Source organism: Coregonus clupeaformis, chromosome 23, assembly GCF_020615455.1.
Source record: "Coregonus clupeaformis isolate EN_2021a chromosome 23, ASM2061545v1, whole genome shotgun sequence".
Taxonomy (NCBI): Eukaryota; Metazoa; Chordata; class Actinopteri; order Salmoniformes; family Salmonidae; genus Coregonus; species Coregonus clupeaformis.
Window position 1 is genome coordinate 31,215,690 of NC_059214.1, and position 22,379 is coordinate 31,238,068.

At 45.6% G+C, this 22,379-nt stretch overlaps 1 protein-coding gene and 1 pseudogene across 3 annotated transcripts; both read right to left on the minus strand.

Moving 5' to 3' along the window:
* Positions 1-7,871: 7,871 nt before the first annotated feature.
* LOC121536853 (NAD(P)H dehydrogenase [quinone] 1-like) lies at positions 7,872-22,056 on the minus strand. Of its 3 annotated transcripts, none has more exons than XM_045206425.1 (6): positions 21,995-22,056; positions 9,340-9,504; positions 9,048-9,178; positions 8,776-8,889; positions 8,442-8,543; positions 7,872-8,250 (listed from the first exon to the last, which is right to left on the minus strand). In XM_045206425.1, exons 1-6 carry the CDS (start codon positions 22,008-22,010, stop codon positions 7,951-7,953), a joined length of 828 nt encoding a protein of 275 aa, XP_045062360.1. In that variant the 5' UTR covers positions 22,011-22,056; the 3' UTR covers positions 7,872-7,950. The 3 variants fall into 3 exon arrangements, with proteins under 3 accessions (XP_045062360.1, XP_041700384.1, XP_041700383.1); XM_041844450.2 differs by lacking the exon at positions 21,995-22,056 and adding an exon at positions 9,660-9,762 and having other exon boundaries at positions 7,872-8,220; XM_041844449.2 differs by lacking the exon at positions 21,995-22,056 and adding an exon at positions 9,660-9,762.
* Positions 20,183-21,971, minus strand: LOC123481719 (annotated as a pseudogene).
* Positions 22,057-22,379: the final 323 nt, after the last annotated feature.

The following is a 22,379-nucleotide window of genomic DNA, read 5'->3' on the forward strand; positions in this document are numbered from 1 at the left end:
TGTTCTGTTAGATTACAATATTTTTCTGACCGTTTGGAACAGTTTAAACAACACCACAAGTACAATAACAATTTACAAACAAATATAATCAATTCCATATAGTCTAAAAAGGTATTAAAGTGTTTAATACAGCTGTCACGGTTTCGGCCGAGGCTGCTCCTCCTCCTGGTTCGGGCAGGCTTCGGCGTTCGCCGTCCCCGGAGTACTAGCTGCCACCGCTCTATGTTTCTGTGTTTGATTGCTTTTGTCTGTCTGTCACACCTGTGTCTGTTTGGGAGTTGATTACGTGTCTTATAAGTTCCGTGTTGTGATCTAGGGTATTTGTGTGTTGTTATTCTGTTGCCACTGTGTCTATGATACGTGTTTGTTTTCCGTGTCATTTTTTCATGTTTAGTGTTTTACGCGTGTGCGTAATTTTCCCTCGCCACTTCGTGTTTTCGAGGTCGGGGTTTTGTTCTCGTGTTATTGAGACTATTAAAAGTCTTGTTGGACTAAACCTCTGTTTCCTGCGCTTGACTCCTCCACCACATCCACGACGGAAAAGTGACAGAACAACACACCATCATGGAGTCAGCAGGAACAGCGGCGGCACCCAAATCCCTGCTGGACCGGATCAACTTCCAGGACGCCATGATCCGGCAACTCGGGACCGCCATGGACGAGGTGTCCAACACTCTGCGCCGATTGGTGAACCCTGAGGTGGCCAAGGACCCTTACAACATTGCATCACCAACGGCCAGTCCTCCTCTCTCAGCACCGGAACCCAGTGGCATTCGGCTCTCACTCCCGAGGGCATATGACGGTTCTGCAGCCGGGTGTCAGGGATTCCTCCTGCAGGTAGAACTTTACCTTGCCACCATACACCCGGCGCCCTCGGGATACGAGAGCGTCTCCGCCCTCATCTCCTGTCTCTCCGGCAAGGCGTTGGAGTGGGCCAACGCCGAATGGAGGGGAATAGACGCCGCAACCATCACCTACGCGGAGTTCTCCCACCGCTTCAGGGCTGTCTTCGATCATCCCCCTGAGGGGAAAGCGGCGGGAGAGCGTCTATTCCACCTCCGACAGGGGAAGAGGAGCGCACAGGAGTTCGCACTGGAGTTCCGGACACTAGCGGCGGATGCGGGGTGGAATGAGAGGGCCCTCATCGACCAGTACCGGTGTAGTCTACGAGAGGACGTTCATCGGGAGCTGGCCTGCAGGGACACCAACCTGTCGTTTGACCAGTTGGTGGACATTTCCATCCGTCTGGATACCCTGCTGGCTACCCGCGGACGTCCCGAGTGGGGGTCGTCCAGTCCACCCTCCAGCACCCCCGAGCCGATTCCCCATGGAGCTAGGGGGTGCTGGCGCTAGAGAGAGGAGGAGAGGGAACCCGAGGGGGGGCCATCCCTGCACCACCTGCGGTCGTGGAGGACACACTGCGGCCAGGTGCTGGGGAGGGTCTCCTGGGTGAGGTGACAACAGGCCACGCACTGGGGAGTCATTTCAGGTGAGTAGGCGCCCCACTCACCCAGAGCTCTCTGTTGGTCACATGAGTATTCCTGTGAGGTTTCCACAGGTGGCACCTCATTCCCAGCATAAGGCGCTAGTAGATTCAGGCGCAGCTGGGAACTTTATTGATCGGGCATTTTGTAGTAGGTTAGGGATTCCCCTTCGGCCGGTAGACGATCCATTTCCTGTCCACGCATTAGACAGCCGGCCGTTGGGGTCGGGCCTGATCAGGGAGGTCACAGCACCACTGACGATGACGACGCAGGGGGTCATGAGGAGATCATTCAGTTTTATCTGATTGACTCTCCTGCGTACCCCGTGGTGTTGGGCCTTCCCTGGTTAAGCACCCATGATCCTACCATAGCGTGGCAACAGAGGGCTCTTATGGAGTGGTCTGCTCAGTGTGTAGGGAGATGTCTAGGTGTTTCCGTAGGGGCGACCTCGGTAGAGAGTCCGAACCAAGTGCCCGCACTGCGCATTCCCCCAGTATGAGGATTTAGCACTCGTGTTTAGCAAATCGAGGGCAGCACGGCTACCTCCTCATAGACAGGGGGACTGTGCGATAAATCTCCAAACAGGAGCGGCTCTTCCACGGAGTCATGTGTATCCCTTGTCTCAAGAGGAGACAGCGGCTATGGAGACATACATAGCCGAGTCCTTGGCACAGGGATACATACGGTCCTCTACTTCCCCAGTCTCCTCGAGTTTCTTCTTTGTGAAGAAGAAGGACGGGGGATTGCGCCCGTGTATTGATTATCGTAGTCTCAATCAGATCACAGTTAAATACAGCTACCCACTTCCACTGATTGTGACGATGATGGAATCATTACGCGGAGCGCGGTTCTTCACAAAGTTGGATCTCAGGAGCGCGTACAATCTGGTGCGCATTAGGGAGGGGGATGAATGGAAGACAGCATTTAGCACCACCTCGGGTCATTACGAGTATCTCGTCATGCCATACGGGTTAATGAATGCTCCGTCAGTCTTCCAATCCTTTGTTGGACGAGATTTTCCGGGACATGCATGGGCAGGGGGTAGTAGTTTACATCGACGACATCCTAGTGTACTCTGCTACTCGAGCCGAGCATGTAGCCCAGGTGCGCCGAGTGTTGAGAAGACTGTTGGAGCATGACTTGTATGTCAAGGCAGAGAAATGCCTGTTCTTCCAGGAGTCCGTCTCCTTTTTGGGTTATCGGTTGTCCGCGTCTGGTGTGGAGATAGAGGTAGACCGGGTATTGGCCGTGCGTAATTGGCAAACTCCAACCACTGTAAAAGAGGTGCAGCAGTTCTTGGGTTTTGCTAATTACTACCGGAGGTTTATTCGGGGTTTTGGACAGGTTGCAGCTCCCATTACGTCCCTGCTAAAGGGGGTCCGGTTCGTTTGCGGTGGTCGGCTGAGGCGGACAGGGCATTTGTCAAACTTAAGAACCTGTTCACCTCGGCTCCGGTGCTGGCGCATCCGGATCCCTCTTTACCATTCCAGGTTGAGGTAGACGCGTCCGAGACCGGTATTGGGGCAGTCCTGTCACAACGGTCCGGCGCGCCACCTAAACTCCGCCCCTGTGCTTTCTACTCGAAGAAGCTCAGCTCGGCGGAGCGCAACTATGATGTTGGGGACAGGGAGCTGTTAGCCGTAGTCCAAGCCCTAAAGGTGTGGAGGCATTGGCTTGAGGGGGCTCAACACCCTTTCCTCATTCTGACTGATCACCGTAACCTGGAGTACATCCGGGCAGCTAGGAGATTGAACCCTCGTCAGGCTAGGTGGAATATGTTCCTAACCCGGTTTGTTTTTAAGATCACATACATCCCAGGGTCCCAGAATGGTAAGGCAGACGCCCTGTCCCGGCGGTATGACACGGAGGAGAGGTCCAACGAGCCTACTTCCATATTGCCGGAATCTTGTTTGGTGGCTCCGGTAGTATGGGAGGTCGATACGGAAATCGAGCGGGCACTGCGTACCGACCCTACTCCCCCCGAGTGTCCTGTGGGGCGGACGTACGTTCCGCTCGAGGTCCGTGATCGTCTTATTTATTGGGCTCATACATCACCCTCCTCTGGACATCCAGGTATTGGCCGGACCGTGCACTGTCTTAGCATGAAATACTGGTGGCCAACGTTAGCTAGGGATGTGAGGGTTTATGTCTCCTCCTGCTCGGTGTGTGCCCAGTGTAAGGCGCCTAGACATTTGCCCAGGGGTAAGCTACATCCCCTGCCCGTTCCACAACGACCATGGTCCCACCTATCGGTGGATTTCGTAACTGACCTACCCCCCTCCCAGGGGAATACCACCATATTGGTCGTTGTGGATCGGTTTTCCAAGGCCTGTCGTCTCCTTCCCATGCCGGGTCTCCCTACTGCCCTACAAACCGCTGAGGCCCTATTTACCCATGTGTTCCGGCACTATGGGGTCCCCGAGGATATTGTGTCTGACCGAGGTCCCCAGTTCACTTCCAGAGTTTGGGGAGCGTTCATGGAACGGTTGGGGGTCTCGGTAAGCCTTACCTCGGGTACCACCCAGAGAGTAATGGGCAGGTGGAACGTGTCAACCAGGATGTGGGTAGGTTTTGAGGTCCTATTGCCGGGACCGGCCGGAGGAGTGGTCGAGGTTCATCCCCTGGGCAGAGATGGCCCAGAACTCTCTCCGCCACTCCTCCACCAACTTAACACCTTTCCAGTGTGTTTTAGGTTATCAGCCGGTCCTGGCACCGTGGCACGAGAGCCAGATCGAGGCCCCTGCGGTGGATGAGTGGATTCGGCGCTCGGAAGAGACGTGGGACGCTGCCCATGTCCATCTGCAGCGTGCCATCCGTCAACAAAAGGCGAGCGCCGATCGCCACCGCAGTGAGGGACCGGTGTACGCACCGGGAGATCGAGTCTGGCTCTCGACTCGAAACCTGCCCCTCCGCCTGCCCTGCCGGAAGCTGGGTCGGCGGTTTGTGGGGCCCTTCAAAGTCCTGAGAAGATTGAACGAGGTATGTTACAGGTTACAACTGCCAATTGAGTATAAAAATATTAACCCCTCGTTCCATGTGTCTCTTCTCAGGCCGGTGGTAGCTGGCCCACTCCAAGAAGATGAGATAGGAGAGACCCCTCCGCCCCCCTTTGGACATCGAGGGGGTCCCGGCGTACAGGGTCCGGACCATCTTGGACTCGAGGCGCCGGAGGAGTGGTCTCCAGTATCTCGTGGAGTGGGAGGGGTACGGTCCGGAGGAACGGTGCTGGGTGCCCAGGAGGGACATACTCGATCCATCCCTCCTGACTGAGTTTCACCATGGGCATCCCACGCGCCCGGGTCCGCGTCCTCCTGGCCGTCCCCCGAGGCCGGGGTCGACGCGGCTGGAGCCGCGTGAAGGGGGTACTGTCACGGTTTCGGCCGAGGCTGCTCCTCCTCCTGGTTCGGGCAGGCTTCGGCGTTTGCCGTCCCCCGGAGTACTAGCTGCCACCGCTCTATGTTTCTGTGTTTGATTGCTTTTGTCTGTCTGTCACACCTGTGTCTGTTTGGGAGTTGATTACGTGTCTTATAAGTTCCGTGTTGTGATCTAGGGTATTTGTGTGTTGTTATTCTGTTGCCACTGTGTCTATGATACGTGTTTGTTTTCCGTGTCATTTTTTCATGTTTAGTGTTTTACGCGTGTGCGTAATTTTCCCTCGCCACTTCGTGTTTTCGAGGTCGGGGTTTTGTTCTCGTGTTATTGAGACTATTAAAAGTCTTGTTGGACTAAACCTCTGTTTCCTGCGCTTGACTCCTCCACCACATCCACGACGGAAAAGTGACAACAGCCAAGATTAAAAACAGTTGCATGCATTTGTGAATGCAATTGCTTTAGCTGACATGTTGTGGTTTATTTATTGTTAAATTATTTAAGGATCCATATGTTATTTTGTTTTGTAACTAAAATGATTGACTGTATTTAAAGGCATGATTGACTTGTATACTGTGTAATGAGATGAACAAATTAAGGAATGATTGATTGATATATGTTGAAGTAGACCTTTAGGCCAATAACACTAAATGAGGACCCACTGTAAGTACATGGGGGCTGCCATCTTTATGCACCTTCGCCATTACAACACTTGTGGACCAATATACCTGGAGGAGCTTAAATACGTGCAGCATTGAGTGAATGTAAAGCAATTACATGAAATGACGACTGGCGAGCCTCTCTATGTTACACAAATACCTAGCTAACGTGGGGGAAAGTGAAGTTGGCAAGCGCCTGCGAGAGGGAAGCTACGGACACAGACACCCTGTTAATAGCCAGCTAACCTCTATTATTGATAGTTCTTCTGGTAACTAATAATTGTTTCTACATAACCAGGAAAATACATTGAACTTTATATCAGTATTTAGCAGCTACGTATTATATATGAACAGGTTATTAATGCGTTCTTACCTAGTGGTTGCCGTCTTACTGTAAGTATCCGTACACTGCCTTATTGACTATCGGTGGAGCTAGCTGGTGAAGCAAGCTCTTGGCTAAACCCAGTCAGGAGAAGAGCGAAAACGTTTTCTCCCAGAGAAAAGCATTTAATGCAGTTATTCGCTGTTCCTTAAATTAAGTTGTGACCTCCAGTTCTGATATAACTGCTGATATATCAGCATCAACACCAACCTCAAGAGCAGCCATTGTTATAATATAATAATAATATGCCATTTAGCAGACGCTTTTATCCAAAGCGACTTACAGTCGTGTGCATACATTTTTACGTATGGGTGGTCCCGGGGATCGAACCCACTACCCTGGCGTTACAAGCGCCATGCTCTACCAATTGAGCTACAGAGGACAACATTTTATGATTTTCGACTTCTTCGCCCAGTACAGGTGCTCTTCGTTGTCATCAACTAAACCAGCCCCACAGATTATCAGAGGACACTGATTGGTCCGGCCATATGGTGGACGGAAGGAAGGGGCTCAAATGGTTTGAATCTGGTTGTGGCCAGACTGCATCCTTGCAGCGAAAAAAATAACATAAGCTTGCGGTAACTGGTACCCTGTTTTTGGTCATAATTGTTTATGACTGACTTGTCACGTCATGCCCAGACAGAGAAACTCATTTACTGCCCTGTCAAAACAAATATAATTTTTACAATCAAAAGACTGCCTATGTAATATTATTCCAAGTCCTTCAAACTGGAAATATATAGTTACTGCTCTTAAGTGTAAAATCCATTTAATTCAGTGTTTTGTCTCATTGTAAGGGGTCTAATGTAATGTCTGTTAAGTTTGTGTTCTTACTTTGAGTTGCTATTGCCTTCTATTGGATATTTTCAACCAGTGCCTTTAAAAACTGTTGGTTTGCGTGATTAACAGTCATTTAGGCTTCAAACGCTGTGCCAGAAAGGTTTTTCTGAATGGATGTACGTGTTTTACCTCCCTGAGATACCCAGAGCAGCCGATCCTGGCACGAGTACCCACTTCCTCCCATTGACTGTGGAGAATAGCCTTCCTGTCAGCGTGTGGGAGATGAGAACCATGGAGAACAATAGCAGAGCAGGATGGGACAGGACTGGTGATCTCCCTCCAGACAAACATACCCTGGCCCAAACCCTGTAACTATTGCTGACAAGCATGGCTGCTTCAGAGCCTATACATGCTCAAATATACCCACCCTTGACACAGGTTACATGCCACAAACCTCAATTACCCGATCAGGGAAAACTCCTGGCCCTAAGGCAAACACTCGCACAAACACTGCAATAAGCTTGAGCTCGCCCTTAGTTGTGCTTCCTGTGTCTTGGAACAGCAGTCCCAGATGAACCCAAGGGCTCGGACCATGTTCCCAGTGTGCTTCCGCTGTGGAATTAAGTGCTTCCCACCAAAACAAGGGAGCTCCCCTCACTCCAAACCAATCCTAGAGGTACATTGTCACTAAACAGTTGCAGAAATCCTAATCTGGAGTAACAAGCAGTGTATTCATAGCACAATGCAATAACTTAGCGCTGAATGTAAAGAAAGCCCTCTGCGACCTTGCCTATGGTAAGCCTTCTCCTAAACGGATCAATTTCTTCCCGCTGTATGGAAGCTGAGGGCTTTGAGTGGCAGGGTACAGGCCCCGCCGGTTGACCCAAACCAAAGCGGCATGTGTGAGAGGGGTCCAAGGCTTCTCAAGCCACCCCATACCCAGCCCGTCAGTGAGAGAGCATACAGGTCACAGCATGTCTGCGTGGGGAGAGTATGGAACTGAGTGTTATGAAGCTGCTTTTGTAAAGTAGTGAGCCTCAACCCAGTGGCTACCATACAAGATTAGTGAACTAAACAAAATACTTGAATGCCATCAGAAAATGTGGAAGACTGCAGACGAGTTAATTAGTCAGTTGACCAACTATGAAACCTAGGTTAAAGCATTGAATAACAAGTGTGGTATTAAAGTGAACACCGTTCAGTTTAAGGAAGCCAATCTTTATTTGTTATTTAGAGCATAAGCAGCATGTGTAGGATGACAGTCCTCCAGTATCCTTCACACCCCAGCTTTGATCTGGCTGTTGGGTGGGAGGGGCTTGCCCAGGTGGATTCCAACAGACAGGCCAAACTCATTGGCTGAGTGCTTCTCCTGGACATCCTCTTTGAGCTGGAAGCCCCTCCCACCATCAAAGCTGTCAGAGGGTGTGAAAGTAAGCGGTACTTCTCCCAGAAGCCCTTGCAGCCGTGTGCGCCATGCCTCCAGCATGCGGTCCCGAGCCACAGCGGGGATGTGGGGTGGAGCCCAGAAGATCTGAGGAGCCAGAACCTGAAAACCACAGTAGTGCAGGATGCCATTCTACAGGGGGAGAATAAACATGCTCAAGTAGATATTAACACATTAATTGATTTGGTCAAATTATGCAATCCTTCATCAATATTAGTACTTGCCAATCTGAAAGTCAAAAGCAAAGATCCAGTGGGGATAACAGATGAAAGCTTAGGCTCATTACTGTAGAGCAATCTACATGCCAGCCAAGCCTAACATACCTGCAGTGGCCACAGGGTGACATTCATGTCTCCATTGATACCATTGGCACTGAACATAGACTCCTGGGATCCAGTGGTGAAGGACAGCATGGCTTTCTTGTCCTGGAGGGAAACAAGGTGAGGAGACATTGATATGAATGGACCACAGAATGGGAGGAACCTTGAAGGAGCATGTAAACCAACCATTTGTGGTGTTATTAAAAGGCCCATTGCAGTAAATGTCTCCTGTGTCATTGTACAACAGCTGATGTAACAGTAAGAGCAAAATCTGAGTCATTCTTGATCATTGCTGGTTGAAAATGTAATCTACATAGGCCCTACATGCATCCCCTACCTTGAAGATGCCCTGGCTGTACCTCTTTTCTGAGGTGTAGGCAAATCCCAGTGTGAGCACCCGGTCCATCCAGCCCTTCATGATGGCAGGAACAGTGAACCAGTACATAGGAAACTGAGAGATGAGACACTAGTCAAAAACCAGTACCTGGAATGGGTGCATGTCAGCCACCATCCAAAAAGCACTAAAGGCTCTACACTTAAAATGAGGTTAGGAAAATTGGCTTCATAAACTTTGAGCCTAAGACACTTAACAGTACTGCAGGAGATCACCTGGAATATGACAAGCTCCGCTTCAGAGAGTTTGCGGTGTTCCTCAGTGATATCAGCAGAGAGTCGGCCCTCCTTCCATGCCAGCATGGTCTCCTCTCCATACTGGAAGTGCTCAGCATCCTTCACCTCCCCTGATAAATCATAACAGACTGAGACTAAGCAAGTTGAGGTAGAAAAGAAAAAGCTCTTGCCAACAGAAAATTGTTGTGACCTTAAGCATTTAATAGGCACTCAAGCTTACACTCTTATCATTCACTACTGTAATTAAGTAACGCATGGTTCAGACTGTTACCAGTGATATCGTCAACAGTAGCAGAGGCTTTAAACTTCATGGCGTAGAGGTCAGACACCTCCACCTTACAGCCCTGAGCAGTCAGAGCTGTCACAGCTGCATCTTTAGCTGCAGCGTTAAATGACCCAGTACTCTGGTGGGCGTACACGATCAGAACCTTCTCGGCTGCAACCAGATCAGATAAGCCACATCAAAGTATTGAAGATAATGCTTTTCTTACTCAATGAAATAAACTCATTTCTTCTAGCATAAAGACAAAGTGAAAATGGCATCTAATCTGGAACACACAAAAGCATTTAGGACTCTTACAAATGACTCACCCATTTTGTGTGGCATGGTCTTCTGCTTATGATGAGCTAAGGGTCAAGGTGACTTGGAGGGAAACTAGCTGAGACTGACAGGGCTGAGACTGCTGCTCTTGTAATACTCTCTGGACCAAACACACCCTCTCACACAGCTGCCTGTCAATCAGCAATCACGCTAATCGTCTGTCAGTCAATCAATCAAGAAGTCTGTCATATCTCTCTCTCCCCAGGAGAATCTCAATTGATTTTGTTCGACTCCTCAGGTCCTTGTGGACTCCCGAACTATATGTGTTGAGTGTTGAAAAGAAATTGAGCTGATTATAGATCAGAGTGTGTTTACATGTGTTGTGGGTGTGTTCGCTATAGGTGCAGATAGGGTTGCAAAGGGAGGGTATATTTCTGGTAACGTACAAAGTTGAAGTTTGGTAACTTTCAAGGATTTTATGTAATTTATAACATGACATCTAGTGGCATTCTTCCACCCAGATTATCACAGGTGTCTGTAATTATCTCTGGCCCTTTGTGTGGCCTTATCACATGTAAAATATATAAAATAATACAATACGATGATTTTAGAATAGAAAATATAATGACAAAGCTGTAAAAGATTATCCTAAATATAACCTATCAACTTAGTGAATACCATTGGTGTTTAATATGAGGGTTTCAGCCAGGGGCGGAATGGCCCTATTCCTGGTTGGCCAGTCTGACCAGACCTGTATATGGCCTTGGTCCATGGCATTAGAACACTGCATGCGAACATACCAACTGAGAAGCAAAAACACCATCTGAGACGTTCACAGACCGGGCGCCCTCAGCGCTCACTGTCTGCCGCTGGATGCTTCTAAAAAATACAGGAAAAAGACCAAACAAAACAATGATGCATAAAGATGGAGAAATTCAGATATGATGTCTATGTTTGAGCACTATCCAAATACTTTTAAAAATACACAAATTGCAACCGTCTTTGAGCTAAAATTGGGATCATCTGCACTGAGTGTACAAAATATTAGGAACACCTGCTCTTTCCATGACAGACTATCCAGGTGAAAGCTATGACCCCTTACTGATGTCACCTGTTAAAGACACTTCAATCAGTGTACATGAAGGGGAGGAGACCGATTTAAAGAAGGATTTATTTTGTTCTAAGACAATTGTCTTCAGGCAATTGAGGCATTGATTGTGTATGTGTAACATTCAGAATGTGAATGTGAAGATAAAATATTTATGTCTTGTTGAACGGGCTATGGTAGAAGATGCCAGGTGCACTGGTTTGAGTATGTCAAGAACTGCAACATGCTGGGTTTTTCTCGCTCCACAGTTTCCCGTGTTAATCAAGAATGGTCCACCATCCTAAACGTAAGCCTCATGTGAAGCAGACAATGCAGAGTCGTTCTTTGCTGATGTGAAGAAGAAACTGAATGAAAGAGAGTACAGCGAGGGAAAACGACAGGCAAGTAATCTGTATGCACATGGGCCCAATTCAGACCTGACTTAACCTCTACAGGATCGGTGTCCCGTATACGGGACGGTTGATCTACCGTGCGCTAATGTGATTAGCATGACTGTTGTAAGTAACAGCAAACTTTCCAGGACATAGACATATCTTATATTACCAGAAAGCTTAAATTCTTGTTAATCTAACTGCACTGTCCAATTTACAGTATCTATTACAGTGAAAAAAGACCATGCTATTGTTTGAGGAGAGTGCAAAACAACAACACAAATTATCACTGCAACTGGTTTGATATATTCACCTCTGACGGTAAATAATGTACTTACATATCTTGCTCTGATTTGTCATCCTAAGGGTCCCAGAGATAAAATGTAGCATAGTTTTGTTTGATTAAATCTATTTTTATATTCAAATGTATGAACTGTGTTCTACAGTTTGAACCCCTGCTGTCTCTGGCTCCACACAAACCCCGCCCGGCCATCTAGAAAGTTAGTGTATAAGCTAATGATCCATCATGTATGACATTCCTGGGAGTGTGTAAACTTACATTTTGTATTACCATATCATTTTTGTATGTTCTCTATAGTTATGTACTTGAAAATGTATCAATTGACCAGACTTGATACAAAATAGTCCAGTATTAAAATGCTTCACTGGATCAATCTGAAACTTTTCACACACACTGCTTCCATCTAGTGACCAAAATTGCGCCTAAACTGCAATATTATAATGTGGCCTTTCTCTTGCATTTCAACTTCAAAGTGTTTCCTTTCAAATGGTATCAAGAATATGCATATCCTTGCTTCAGGTCCTGAGCTACAGGCAGTTAAATTTGGGTATGTCATTTTAGGCGAAAATTGAAAAAAAGGGTCTGATCGTTAAGAGGTTAAGCTTGCATAAATTGAATGCAATTCCCTTTTCATGCGCTTTTCTCTCTATACATATTCTGACCTTGAACGTAAGCATGAGAATAGAATGCTAGTCATACACTTTTCATTTTAGGTGGAGCTCAAATAAATGAAGGTGTTTTGGAGGTGTGTCTACAGAAACACTGTATTTTGGACTTGACTTAATGCCACCATGTTTATGCGTAAGGAAACCATGAATAAGGTCGCAGGAACCTTACGGTTACAAGTGGAAAAACCATATTATGTATTCTCCATGCATTGTAATTTATAAATTGATAATAGATCGGTAAATTAGTAATCCGTTTAGAGAAGGACATTGTAAAGACACAGATGATTTTTCCTTATGATCCTTGGAGACGAATGTCAAACCAGCCAAAAGGAAGCAAACTGAAAATCATACCAACATGACATGTATTGCAGACCCTTTTCCACAGTGAAATAAGATTATTCTGTATATATAATGTATATGGACACCCCTTCAAATTAGTGGATTCGGCTATTTCAGCCACACACGTTGCTGACAGGTGTATAAAATCGTAGGAACTGGGTTCTACAGCTTGAACCCCTGCTTCTACAATTTCAACCCCTGCTGTCTCTGGCTCCACACCCACCCCGCCCTATGACGGTGCCACGTTGAAAGTCACTGAAGAGCTCAGTGACTTTCAACGTGGCACCGTCATAGGATGCCACCGTTCCAACAAGTCAGTTTGTCAAATTTCTACCCTGCTAGAGCTACCCCGGTCAACTGTAAGTGCTGTTATTGTGAAGTGGAAACGTCTAGGTGTGAAGAGGAAACGTCTAGGAGCAACAACGGCTCAGCCGGGACGTGGTAGTTCACTCTAGTGGAAAGCCTTCCCAGAAGAGTGGAGGCTGTTATAGCAGCAAAGGGGGGAACCAACTCCATATCAATGCCCATGATTTTGGAATGAAATGTTTGACAAGCAGGTGTCCACATACCTTTGGTCATGTAGTGTATATAAATAGCTGTGCCGTTATTCATAATTTTAATTGTGTGCCCTCCTAATTTGCATGGATGAAATTTGGAGACCTGAACTATAGTCTTCTGTAGGGCTGAATATGCCAAGTTGATGTATGCGCTTTAGAAAGTATTTTTTATATTTTTTATTTCACCTTTATTTAACCATGTAAGCCAGTCGAGAACAAGTTCTCATTTACAACTGCGACCTGGCCAAGATAAAGCAAAGCAGTGCGATAAAAACAACAACAACACAAAGTTACATATGGAATAAACAAAAACAAAATGTACAGTCAATAACACAATAGAAAATCTATATACAGTGTGTTTAAATGTAGTAAGTTATGGAGGTAAGGCAATAAATAGGCCATAGTGCAAAATAATTACAATTTAGTATTAACACGAGTGATAGATGTGCAGAAGATGATGTGCAAATAGAGATACTGGGGTGAAAATGAGCAAAATAAATAACAATATGGGGATGAGGAAGTTGGGTGGGCTAATTACAGATGGGCTGTGTACAGGTGCAGTGATCGGTAAGCTGCTCTGACAACTGATGCTTAAAGTTAGTGAGGGAGATAAGTGTCTCCAGCTTCAGAGATTTTTGCAGTTCGTTCCAGTCATTTGTAGCACATAACTGAAAGGAATGGCGGCCAAAGGAGGTGTTGGCTTTGGGGATGACCAGTGAGATATACCTGCTGGAGCGCATCCTACGGGTGGGTGTTGCTATGGTGACCAATGATCTAAGATAAGGCGGGGATTTGCCTAGAAGTGATTTATAGATGACCTGAAGCCAGTGGGTTTGGCGACGAATATGTAGTGAGGGCCAGCCAACGAGAGCGTACAGGTCACAATGGTGGGTAGTATATGGGGCTTTGGTGACAAAACGGATGGCACTGTGATAGACTACATCCAATTTGCTGAGTAGAGTGTTGGAAGCTATTTTGTAAATGACATCGCCGAAGTCAAGGATCTGTAGGATAGTCCGTTTTACGAGGGCATGTTTGGCAGCATGAGTGAAGGAGGCTTTGTTGTGAAATAGGAAGCCGATTCTAGATTTAACTTTGGATAGGAGATGCTTAATGTGAGTCTGGAAGGAGAGTTTACGGTCTAACCAGACACCTAGGTATTTGTAGTTGTGCAAGCAGCGTTCGATTGAAGAGCATGCATTTAGTTTTACTAGCGTTTAAGAGCAGTTGGAGGCCACGGAAGGAGTATTGTATGGCATTGAAGCTCATTTGGAGGTTTGTTCACACAGTGTCCAATGAAGGGCCAGATGTATACAAAATGGTGTCGTCTGCGTAGAGGTGGATCTGAGAGTCACCAGCAGCAAGAGCGACATCATTGATATACACAGAATAGAGTCGGCCCGGAGAATTGAACGGCTGTGGCACCCCATAGAGACTGCCAGAGGTCCAGACAACAGGCCCTCAGATTTGACACATTGAACTCCATCTGAGAAGTAGTTGGTGAACCAGGCGAAACAGTCATTTGAGAAACCAAGGCTATTTAGTCTGCCAATAAGAATGCAGTGATTGACAGAGTCAAAAGCCTTGGCCAGGTCGATGAAGACGGCTGCACAGTACTGTCTTTTATCGATTTGCAGTTATTATATCGTTTAGGACCTTGAGCGTGGCTGAAGTGCACCCATGACCAGCTCGGAAACCAGATTGCATAGCGGTGAAGGTACGGTGATTATATGCCCAAGCTTTTCTCCATTTTATTTTACAATTCGTATCATGTTAAATATTATCCACTATCAGGAGCCACCCTCAGTAATACCCACATATATGTATACAGTGCTATGAAAAAGTATTTGCCCCCTTTCTAATTTTCTCTACTTTTGCATATTTGTGATACTGAATGTTATCAGATCTTCAACCAAAACTTAATATTAGATAAAGGGAACATAAGTGAACAAATAACACAACAATTACATATTTATTTCATTTATTTAATAAACAAAGTTATGCAACACCCAATTCCCCTGTGTGAAAAAGTAATTGCCCCTTACACTCAATAACTGGTTGTGCCACCTTTAGCTGCAATGACTCCAACCAAATGCTTCCTGTAGTTGTTGATCAGTCTCTCATGTCGCTGTGGACCAAATTATGAAAGACAAGCAATGTAATTTTGAATTCTGTGAAGTGAGTGTGGAAGAGGTGAAAAAATGGTTGTCTATCAGCAATGACAAGCCACCTGGGTTTGACAACTTGGGTGGAAAATTACAGATGATAATAGCAGATGATATTGCCACTCCTATTTGTCATATGTTCAATCTTACAAGAAAGTGTGTGCACTCAGGCCTGGAGGCCTGGAAGCAAAAGTCATTCCACTACCCAAGAATAGCAAAGCCCCCTTTACTGGCTCAAATAGCCAACCAATCGGCCTGTTACTAACCCGAATTAAACTTTTGGAAAAATTGTGTTTGACCAGATACAATGCTATTTTACTGTAAACAAATTGACAACAGACTTTCAGCACGCTTATAGGGAAGGGAATTCAACATGCACGGCACTTACACAAATGACTGATGATTGGCTGAGTGAAATTGATGATTTTGATGATAAAAAAAGATTTTTGCTAGACTTTTGCTAGACTTCAGGGCTGCTTTTGACATATTGATCATAGTCTGCTGCTGGAAAAACGTACACTACTGGTCAAAAGTTTTAGAACACCTACTCATTCAAGGTTTTTCTTTATTTTTACAATTTTCCACATTGTAGAATAATAGTGAAGACATCAAAACTATGAAATAACACATATGGAATCATGCAGTAACCCAAAAAGTGTTAAACAAATCAAAATATATTTTATATTTGAGATTCTTCAAATAGCCACCATTTGCCTTGACGACAGCTTTACACACTCTTGGCATTCTCTCAACCAGCTTCATGAGGTAGTCACCTGGAATGGATTTCAATTAACAGGTGCCTTCTTAAAAGTTAATTTTTGGAATTTCTTCCTTCTTAATGCGTTTGAGCCAATCACTTGTGTTGTGACAAAGTAGGGTTGGTATACAGAAGATAGCCCTATTTGGTAAAATAACAAGTACATATTCTGCAAGAACAGCTCAAATAAGCAAAGAAAAATGACTTCACTATTATTCTACAATGTGGAAAATAGTAAAAGTAAAGAAAAACCCTTGAATGAGTATGTGTTCAAAAACTTTTGGCCGGTAGTGTGTGTTATGGCTTAACACCCCCTGCTATTTTGTGGATAAAGAGTGAATTCACTGCAACACTTAACAAAGAGCTGCAGTCAGTTTCGGAATGAGTGGCAAGAAATAAGTTAGTCCTAAATATTTCAAAAAATAAAAGCATTGTAATTGGGACAAATCATTCACTAAACCCTAAACCTCAACTAAATCTTGTAATGAATAATGTGGAAACTAAGAAAGTTGAGGCGACTAAACTTCTTGGAGTATCCCTAGATTGTAAACTGTCATAGTCAAAACATGTTTATGCAACAGTAGCTAAGATTGGGAGAAGTCTGTCCATAATAAAGCGCTGCTCTGCCTTCTTAACAACACTATCAACAAGGCAAGTCCTACAGGCCCTAGTTTTGTCGCACCTGGACTACTGTCCAGTTGTGTGGTCAGGTGCCAAAAACAGGGAGTTAGGAAAATAATCTGTAAAAGTTTGTGAGGGTTTTAGGTGCCAAGACAAATTTCTTCAGCCTCCTTAGGTTGAAGAGGCTCTGTTGCGCCTTCTTCACCACACTGTCTGTGTGGGTGGACCATTTCAGTTTGTCAGTGATGTGTACGCCAAGGAACTTGAAGCTTTCCACCTTCTCCACTGCGGTTCCGTCGATGTGGATAGGGGGGTGCACCCTCTGCTGTTTCCTGAAGTCCACGAGTGAGAGGGTGAGAGGTTATTTTCCTGGCACCACAATCCCAGAGCCATCACCTCCTCCCCTGTAGGCGGTCTCGTCATTGTTGGTAATCAAGCCAACTACTGTTGTGTCGTCTGCAAACTTGATGAATGAGTTGGAGGCGTGCTTGGCCACGCAGTCATGGGTGAACAGGGAGTACAGGAGGGGGCTGAGCACGCACCCTTGTGGGGCCCCAGTTTTGAGGATCAGTGAAGTGGAGATGCTGTTTCCTACCTTCACCACCTCGGGGCGGCCCCGTCCAGGAAGTCCAGGACCCAGTTGCACAGGGCGGGGTTCAGACCCAGGGCCTCGAGCTTAATGATGAGCTTGGAGGGTACTAAGTTGTTGAATGTTGAGCTATAGTCAATGAACAGCATTCTTACATAGGTATTCCTCTTGTCCAGATGGAATAGGGCAGCGTGCAGTGTGATGGCGATTATATCGTCTGTGGATCTATTGGGGTGGTAAGCAAATTGGAAGTGGGTCTAGGGTGACAGGTAAGGTAAAGGTGATATGATCCTTGACTAGTCTCTCAAAGCACTTCATGATGACAGAGGTGAGTGCTACGGGGCGATATTCATTCAATAAATTGGTATAAAAAAGATGCAGACTCTTGCTAAGTTAATTTTTATGTACTTGAAATGTATTAAATAATATTTTAGCTATAATAATACTAATTATAATAATACATAAGAAGGATATCAAGGAGGGTAGGAGGAGTGCATGCTGTGTGCTTGTTACAGTATTTGTCTCAAACATGTTCTGTTAGATTACAATATTTTTCTGACCGTTTGGAACAGTTTAAACAACACCACAAGTACAATAACAATTTACAAACAAATATAATCAATCCCATATAGTCTAAAAAAAGGCATTAAAGTGTTTAATACAGCCAAGATTAAAAACAGTTGCATGCATTTGTGAATGGAATTGCTTTAGCTGACATGTTGTGGTTTATTTATTGTTAAATTATTCAAGGATCCCTATGTTATTTTGTTTTGTAACTAAAATGCTTGACTGTATTTAAAGGCATGAATGACTTGTATACTGTGTAATGTGATGAACGAATTAAGGAATGATTGATTGATATATGTTGAAGTAGACTTTTAGGCCAATAACACTAAAAGAGGACCCACTGTAAGTACATGGGGGCTGCCATCTTTATGCACCTTCGCCATTACAACACAATTTACCTGGATGAGATTAAATACGTGCAGCATTGAGTGAATGTAAAGCAATTACATGAAATGGCGACTGACAAGCCTCTCTATGTTAAACAAATACCTAGCTAACGTTGGGGAAAGTGTAGTTAGCAAGCGCCTGCGAGAGGGAAGCTACCGACACAGACAAACTGTTAACAGCTAGCTAACCTCTATTATTGATAGTTCTTCTGGTAACGAATAATTGTTTCTACATAACCAGGAAAATCCATTGAACTTTATATCAGTATTTAGCAGCTACGTATTATCTATTAACAGGTTATTACTGCGTTCTTACCTAGTGGTTGGCGTCTTTCTGTAAGTATCCATACACTGCCTTATTGACTACCGGTGGAGCTAGCTGGTAAAGCAAGCTCTTGGCTAAACCCAGTCAGGAGAAGAGCGAAAACGTTTTCTCCCAGAGAAAAGCATTTAATGCAGTTATTCGCTGTTCCTTCAATTAAGTTGTGACCTCCAGTTCTGATATAACTGCTGCTATAGCAGCATCAACACCAACCTCAAGAGCAGCCATTGTTATGATTTTCGACTTCTTCACCCAGTACAGGTGCTCTTCATTGTCGTCATCAACTAAACCAGCCCCACAGATTATCAGAGGACACTGATTGGTCCGGCCATATGGTGGACGGAGGTGAGGGTCTTAAACGGTTTGAATCTGGTCGTGGCCAGACTGCATCCTTGCAGCGAAGAAATAATAACTGGTACCCTGTTTTTGGTCATAATTGTTTGACTGACTTGTAATTGTCACGTCGTGCCCAGACAGAGAAACTCATTTACTGCCCCGTCCAAAACAAATAGGCAGTCTGTTGATTGTAAAATTATGTAATATTATTCCAAGTAATTCAAACTGAAATATATAGTTACTGCTCTTAAGTGTCATATCCATTTAATTCAGTGGTTCGTCTCAATGTAAGGGATCTAATGTAATTTCTGTTAAGTTTGTGTTCTTACTTTTCCCCTTAACTTTCAGTTGCTATTGCCTTCATTGGATATTTTCAACCAGTGCCTTAAACTGTTGGTTTGCGTGATTAACACCAGTCATTTAGGCTTCAAACGCTGTGCCAGAAAGGTTTTTCTGAATGGATGTGCGTGTTTTACCTCCCTGAGCTATCCAGAGCAGCTCTTCTGGACAGCCGATCCTGGCACGAGTACCCACTTCCTCCCATTGATTGTGGAGAATAGCCTTCCTGTCAGCGTGTGGGAGATGAACCATGGAGAACAATAGCAGAGCAGGATGGGACAGGACTGGTGATCTCCTCCAGACAAACATACCCTGGCCCAAACCCTGCAACTATGACAAGCATGGCTGCGTCAGAGCCTATACATGCTCAAATATACCCACCCTTGACACAGGTTACATGCCAAACCTCAATTACCCATTCAGGGAAAACTCCTGGCCCTATGGCAAACACTCACAAACACTGCAGAAAGATTGAGCTCTCCGTTAGTTGTGCTTCCTGTGTCAAGGAACAGCAGACCCAGATTAACCCAAGGGCTCGGACCATGTTCCCAGTGTGCCTCCGCTGTGGCATTAAGTGCTTCCCGCCAAAACAAGGGTGTTCCCTAGACGCCGAACCAATCCCAGATGTACATTTTCACTAAATAGTTGCAGAAATCCTAATCTGGAGTTACAAGCAGTGTATTCATAGCACAATGCAATTTCTTAGGCAAGGTCGCAGAGGGCTTTCTTTACATTCAGCGCTATGGTAAGCCTTCTCCTAAACGGATCAATTTCTTCCCGCTGTATGGAAGCTGAGGGCTTTGAGTGGCAGGGTACAGGCCCCGCCGGTTGACCCAAACCAAAGCGGCATGTGGGAGAGGGGTCCAAGGCTTCTCAAGCCACCCCATACCCAGCCCGTCAGTGAGAGAGCATACAGGTCACAGCATGTCTGCGTGGGGGGAGTATGGAACTGAGTGTAATGAAGCTGCTTTTGTAAAGTAGTGAGCCTCAACCCAGTGGCTACCATACAAGATTAGTGAACTAAACAAAATACTTGAATGCCATCAGAAAATGTGGAAGACTGCAGACGAGTTAATTAGTCAGTTGACCAACTATGAAACCTAGGTTAAAGCATTGAATAACAAGTGTGGTATTAAAGTGAACACCGTTCAGTTTAAGGAAGCCAATCTTTATTTGTTATTTAGAGCATAAGCAGCATGTGTAGGGATGACAGTCCTCCAGTATCCTTCACACCCCAGCTTTGATCTGGCTGTTGGGTGGGAGGGGCTTGCCCAGGTGGATTCCGACAGACAGGCCAAACTCATTGGCTGAGTGCTTCTCCTGGACATCCTCTTTGAGCTGGAAGCCCCTCCCACCATCAAAGCTGTCAGAGGGTGTGAAAGTAAGCGGTACTTCTCCCAGAAGCCCTTGCAGCCGTGTGCGCCATGCCTCCAGCATGCTGTCCCGAGCCACAGCGGGGATGTGGGGTGGAGCCCAGAAGATCTGAGGAGCCAGAACCTGGAAACCACAGTAGTGCAGGATGCCGTTCTAAAGAGAGGGAATGAACTTATTCAATAACCATGCTAAAGTATATAAAACATGAATTGATTTGTCCAACTGAAGCAGTCCTCCAATCGTTAAAATTAGCACTTTCCAACCTGGAAGTCAAATGCTTATAATAAAAGCAGACATCAGTGGAGATAACATATAGAAAGCAAAAAGCACGTTGCAGTACAGCAGTCTACATGCTGGTAGTGTCAGCCAAGCCTAACATACCTGCAGTGGCCACAGGGGTGACATTCATGTCTCCATTGATACCATTGGCACTGAACATAGACTCCTGGGATCCAGTGGTGAAGGACAGCATGGCTTTCTTGTCCTGGAGGGAAACATTGATATGAATAGACCACATAATGGGAGGAACCTTGAAGGAGCATGTAAACCAACCATTTGTGGTGTTATTAAAAGGCCCATTGCAGTAAAATGTCTCCTGTGTCATTGTACAACAGCTGATGTAACAGTAAGAGCAAAATCTGAGTCATTTCTTGATCATTGCTGGTTGAAAATGTAATCTACATAGGCCCTACATGCATCCCCTACCTTGAAGATGCCCTGGCTGTACCTCTTTTCTGAGGTGTAGGCAAATCCCAGTGTGAGCACCCGGTCCATCCAGCCCTTCATGATGGCAGGAACAGTGAACCAGTACATAGGAAACTGAGAGATGAGACACTAGTCAAAAACCAGTACCTGGAATGGGTGCATTTCAGCCACCATCCAAAAAGCACTAAAGGCTCTACACTTAAAATTAGGTTAGGAAAATTGGCTTCATCAACGTAAGCCCAAGACACTTAACAGTACTGCAGGAGATCACCTGGAATATGACAAGCTCCGCTTCAGAGAGTTTGCGGTGTTCCTCAGTGATATCAGCAGAGAGTCGGCCCTCCTTCCATGCCAGCATGGTCTCCTCTCCATACTGGAAGTGCTCAGCATCCTTCACCTCCCCTGATAAATCATAACAGACTGAGACTAAGCAAGTTGAGGTAGAAAAGAAAAAGCTCTTGCCAACAGAAAATTGTGGTGACCTTAAGCATTTAATAGGCACTCAAGCACACACTTATCATTCACTACTGTAATTAAGTAACGCATGGTTCAGACTGTTACCAGTGATGTCGTCAACAGTAGCAGAGGCTTTAAACTTCATGGCATAGAGGTCAGACACCTCCACCTTACAGCCCCTGAGCAGTCAGAGAAATGTCACAGCTGCATCTTTAGCTGCAGCGTTAAATGACCCAGTACTCTGGTGGGCGACACGATCAGAACCTTTCGGCTGCAACCAGATCAGATAAGCCACATCAAAGTATTGAAGATAATGCTTTTCTTACTCAATGAAATAAACTCATTTCTTCTAGCATAAAGACAAAGTGAAAATGGCATCTAATCTGGAACACACAAAGCATTTAGGACTCTTACAAAGACTCACCCATTTTGTGTGGCATGGTCTTCTGCTTGTGATGAGCTAAGGGTCAAGGTGACTTGGAGGGAAACTAGCTGAGACTGACAGTGGGCTGAGACTGCTGCTCTTGTAATACTCTCTGGATCAAACACACCCTCTCACACAGCTGCCTGTCAATCAGCAATCTATTTCAGCCACACACGTTGCTGACAGGTGTATAAAATCGTAGGAACTGGGTTCTACAGCTTGAACCCCTGCTTCTACAATTTCAACCCCTGCTGTCTCTGGCTCCAAACCCGCCTATGACGGTGCCACGTTGAAAGTCACTGAAGAGCTCAGTGACTTTCAACGTGGCACGTCATAGGATGCCACCGTTCCAACAAGTCAGTTTGTCAAATTTCTACCCGCTAGA

What these genes read in the sequence shown, in the direction of transcription:
- LOC121536853 (XM_045206425.1), bottom strand. An exon ending in CGGAGCTTGTCATATTCCAG is followed by an intron (nt 8,890 to 9,047) that starts GTGATCTCCTGC and finishes CTCATCTCTCAG; the next exon opens with TTTCCTATGTACTGGTTCAC. An exon ending in TCACCCTGTGGCCACTGCAG is followed by an intron (nt 8,251 to 8,441) that starts GTATGTTAGGCT and finishes CTCCCCCTGTAG; the next exon opens with AATGGCATCCTGCACTACTG.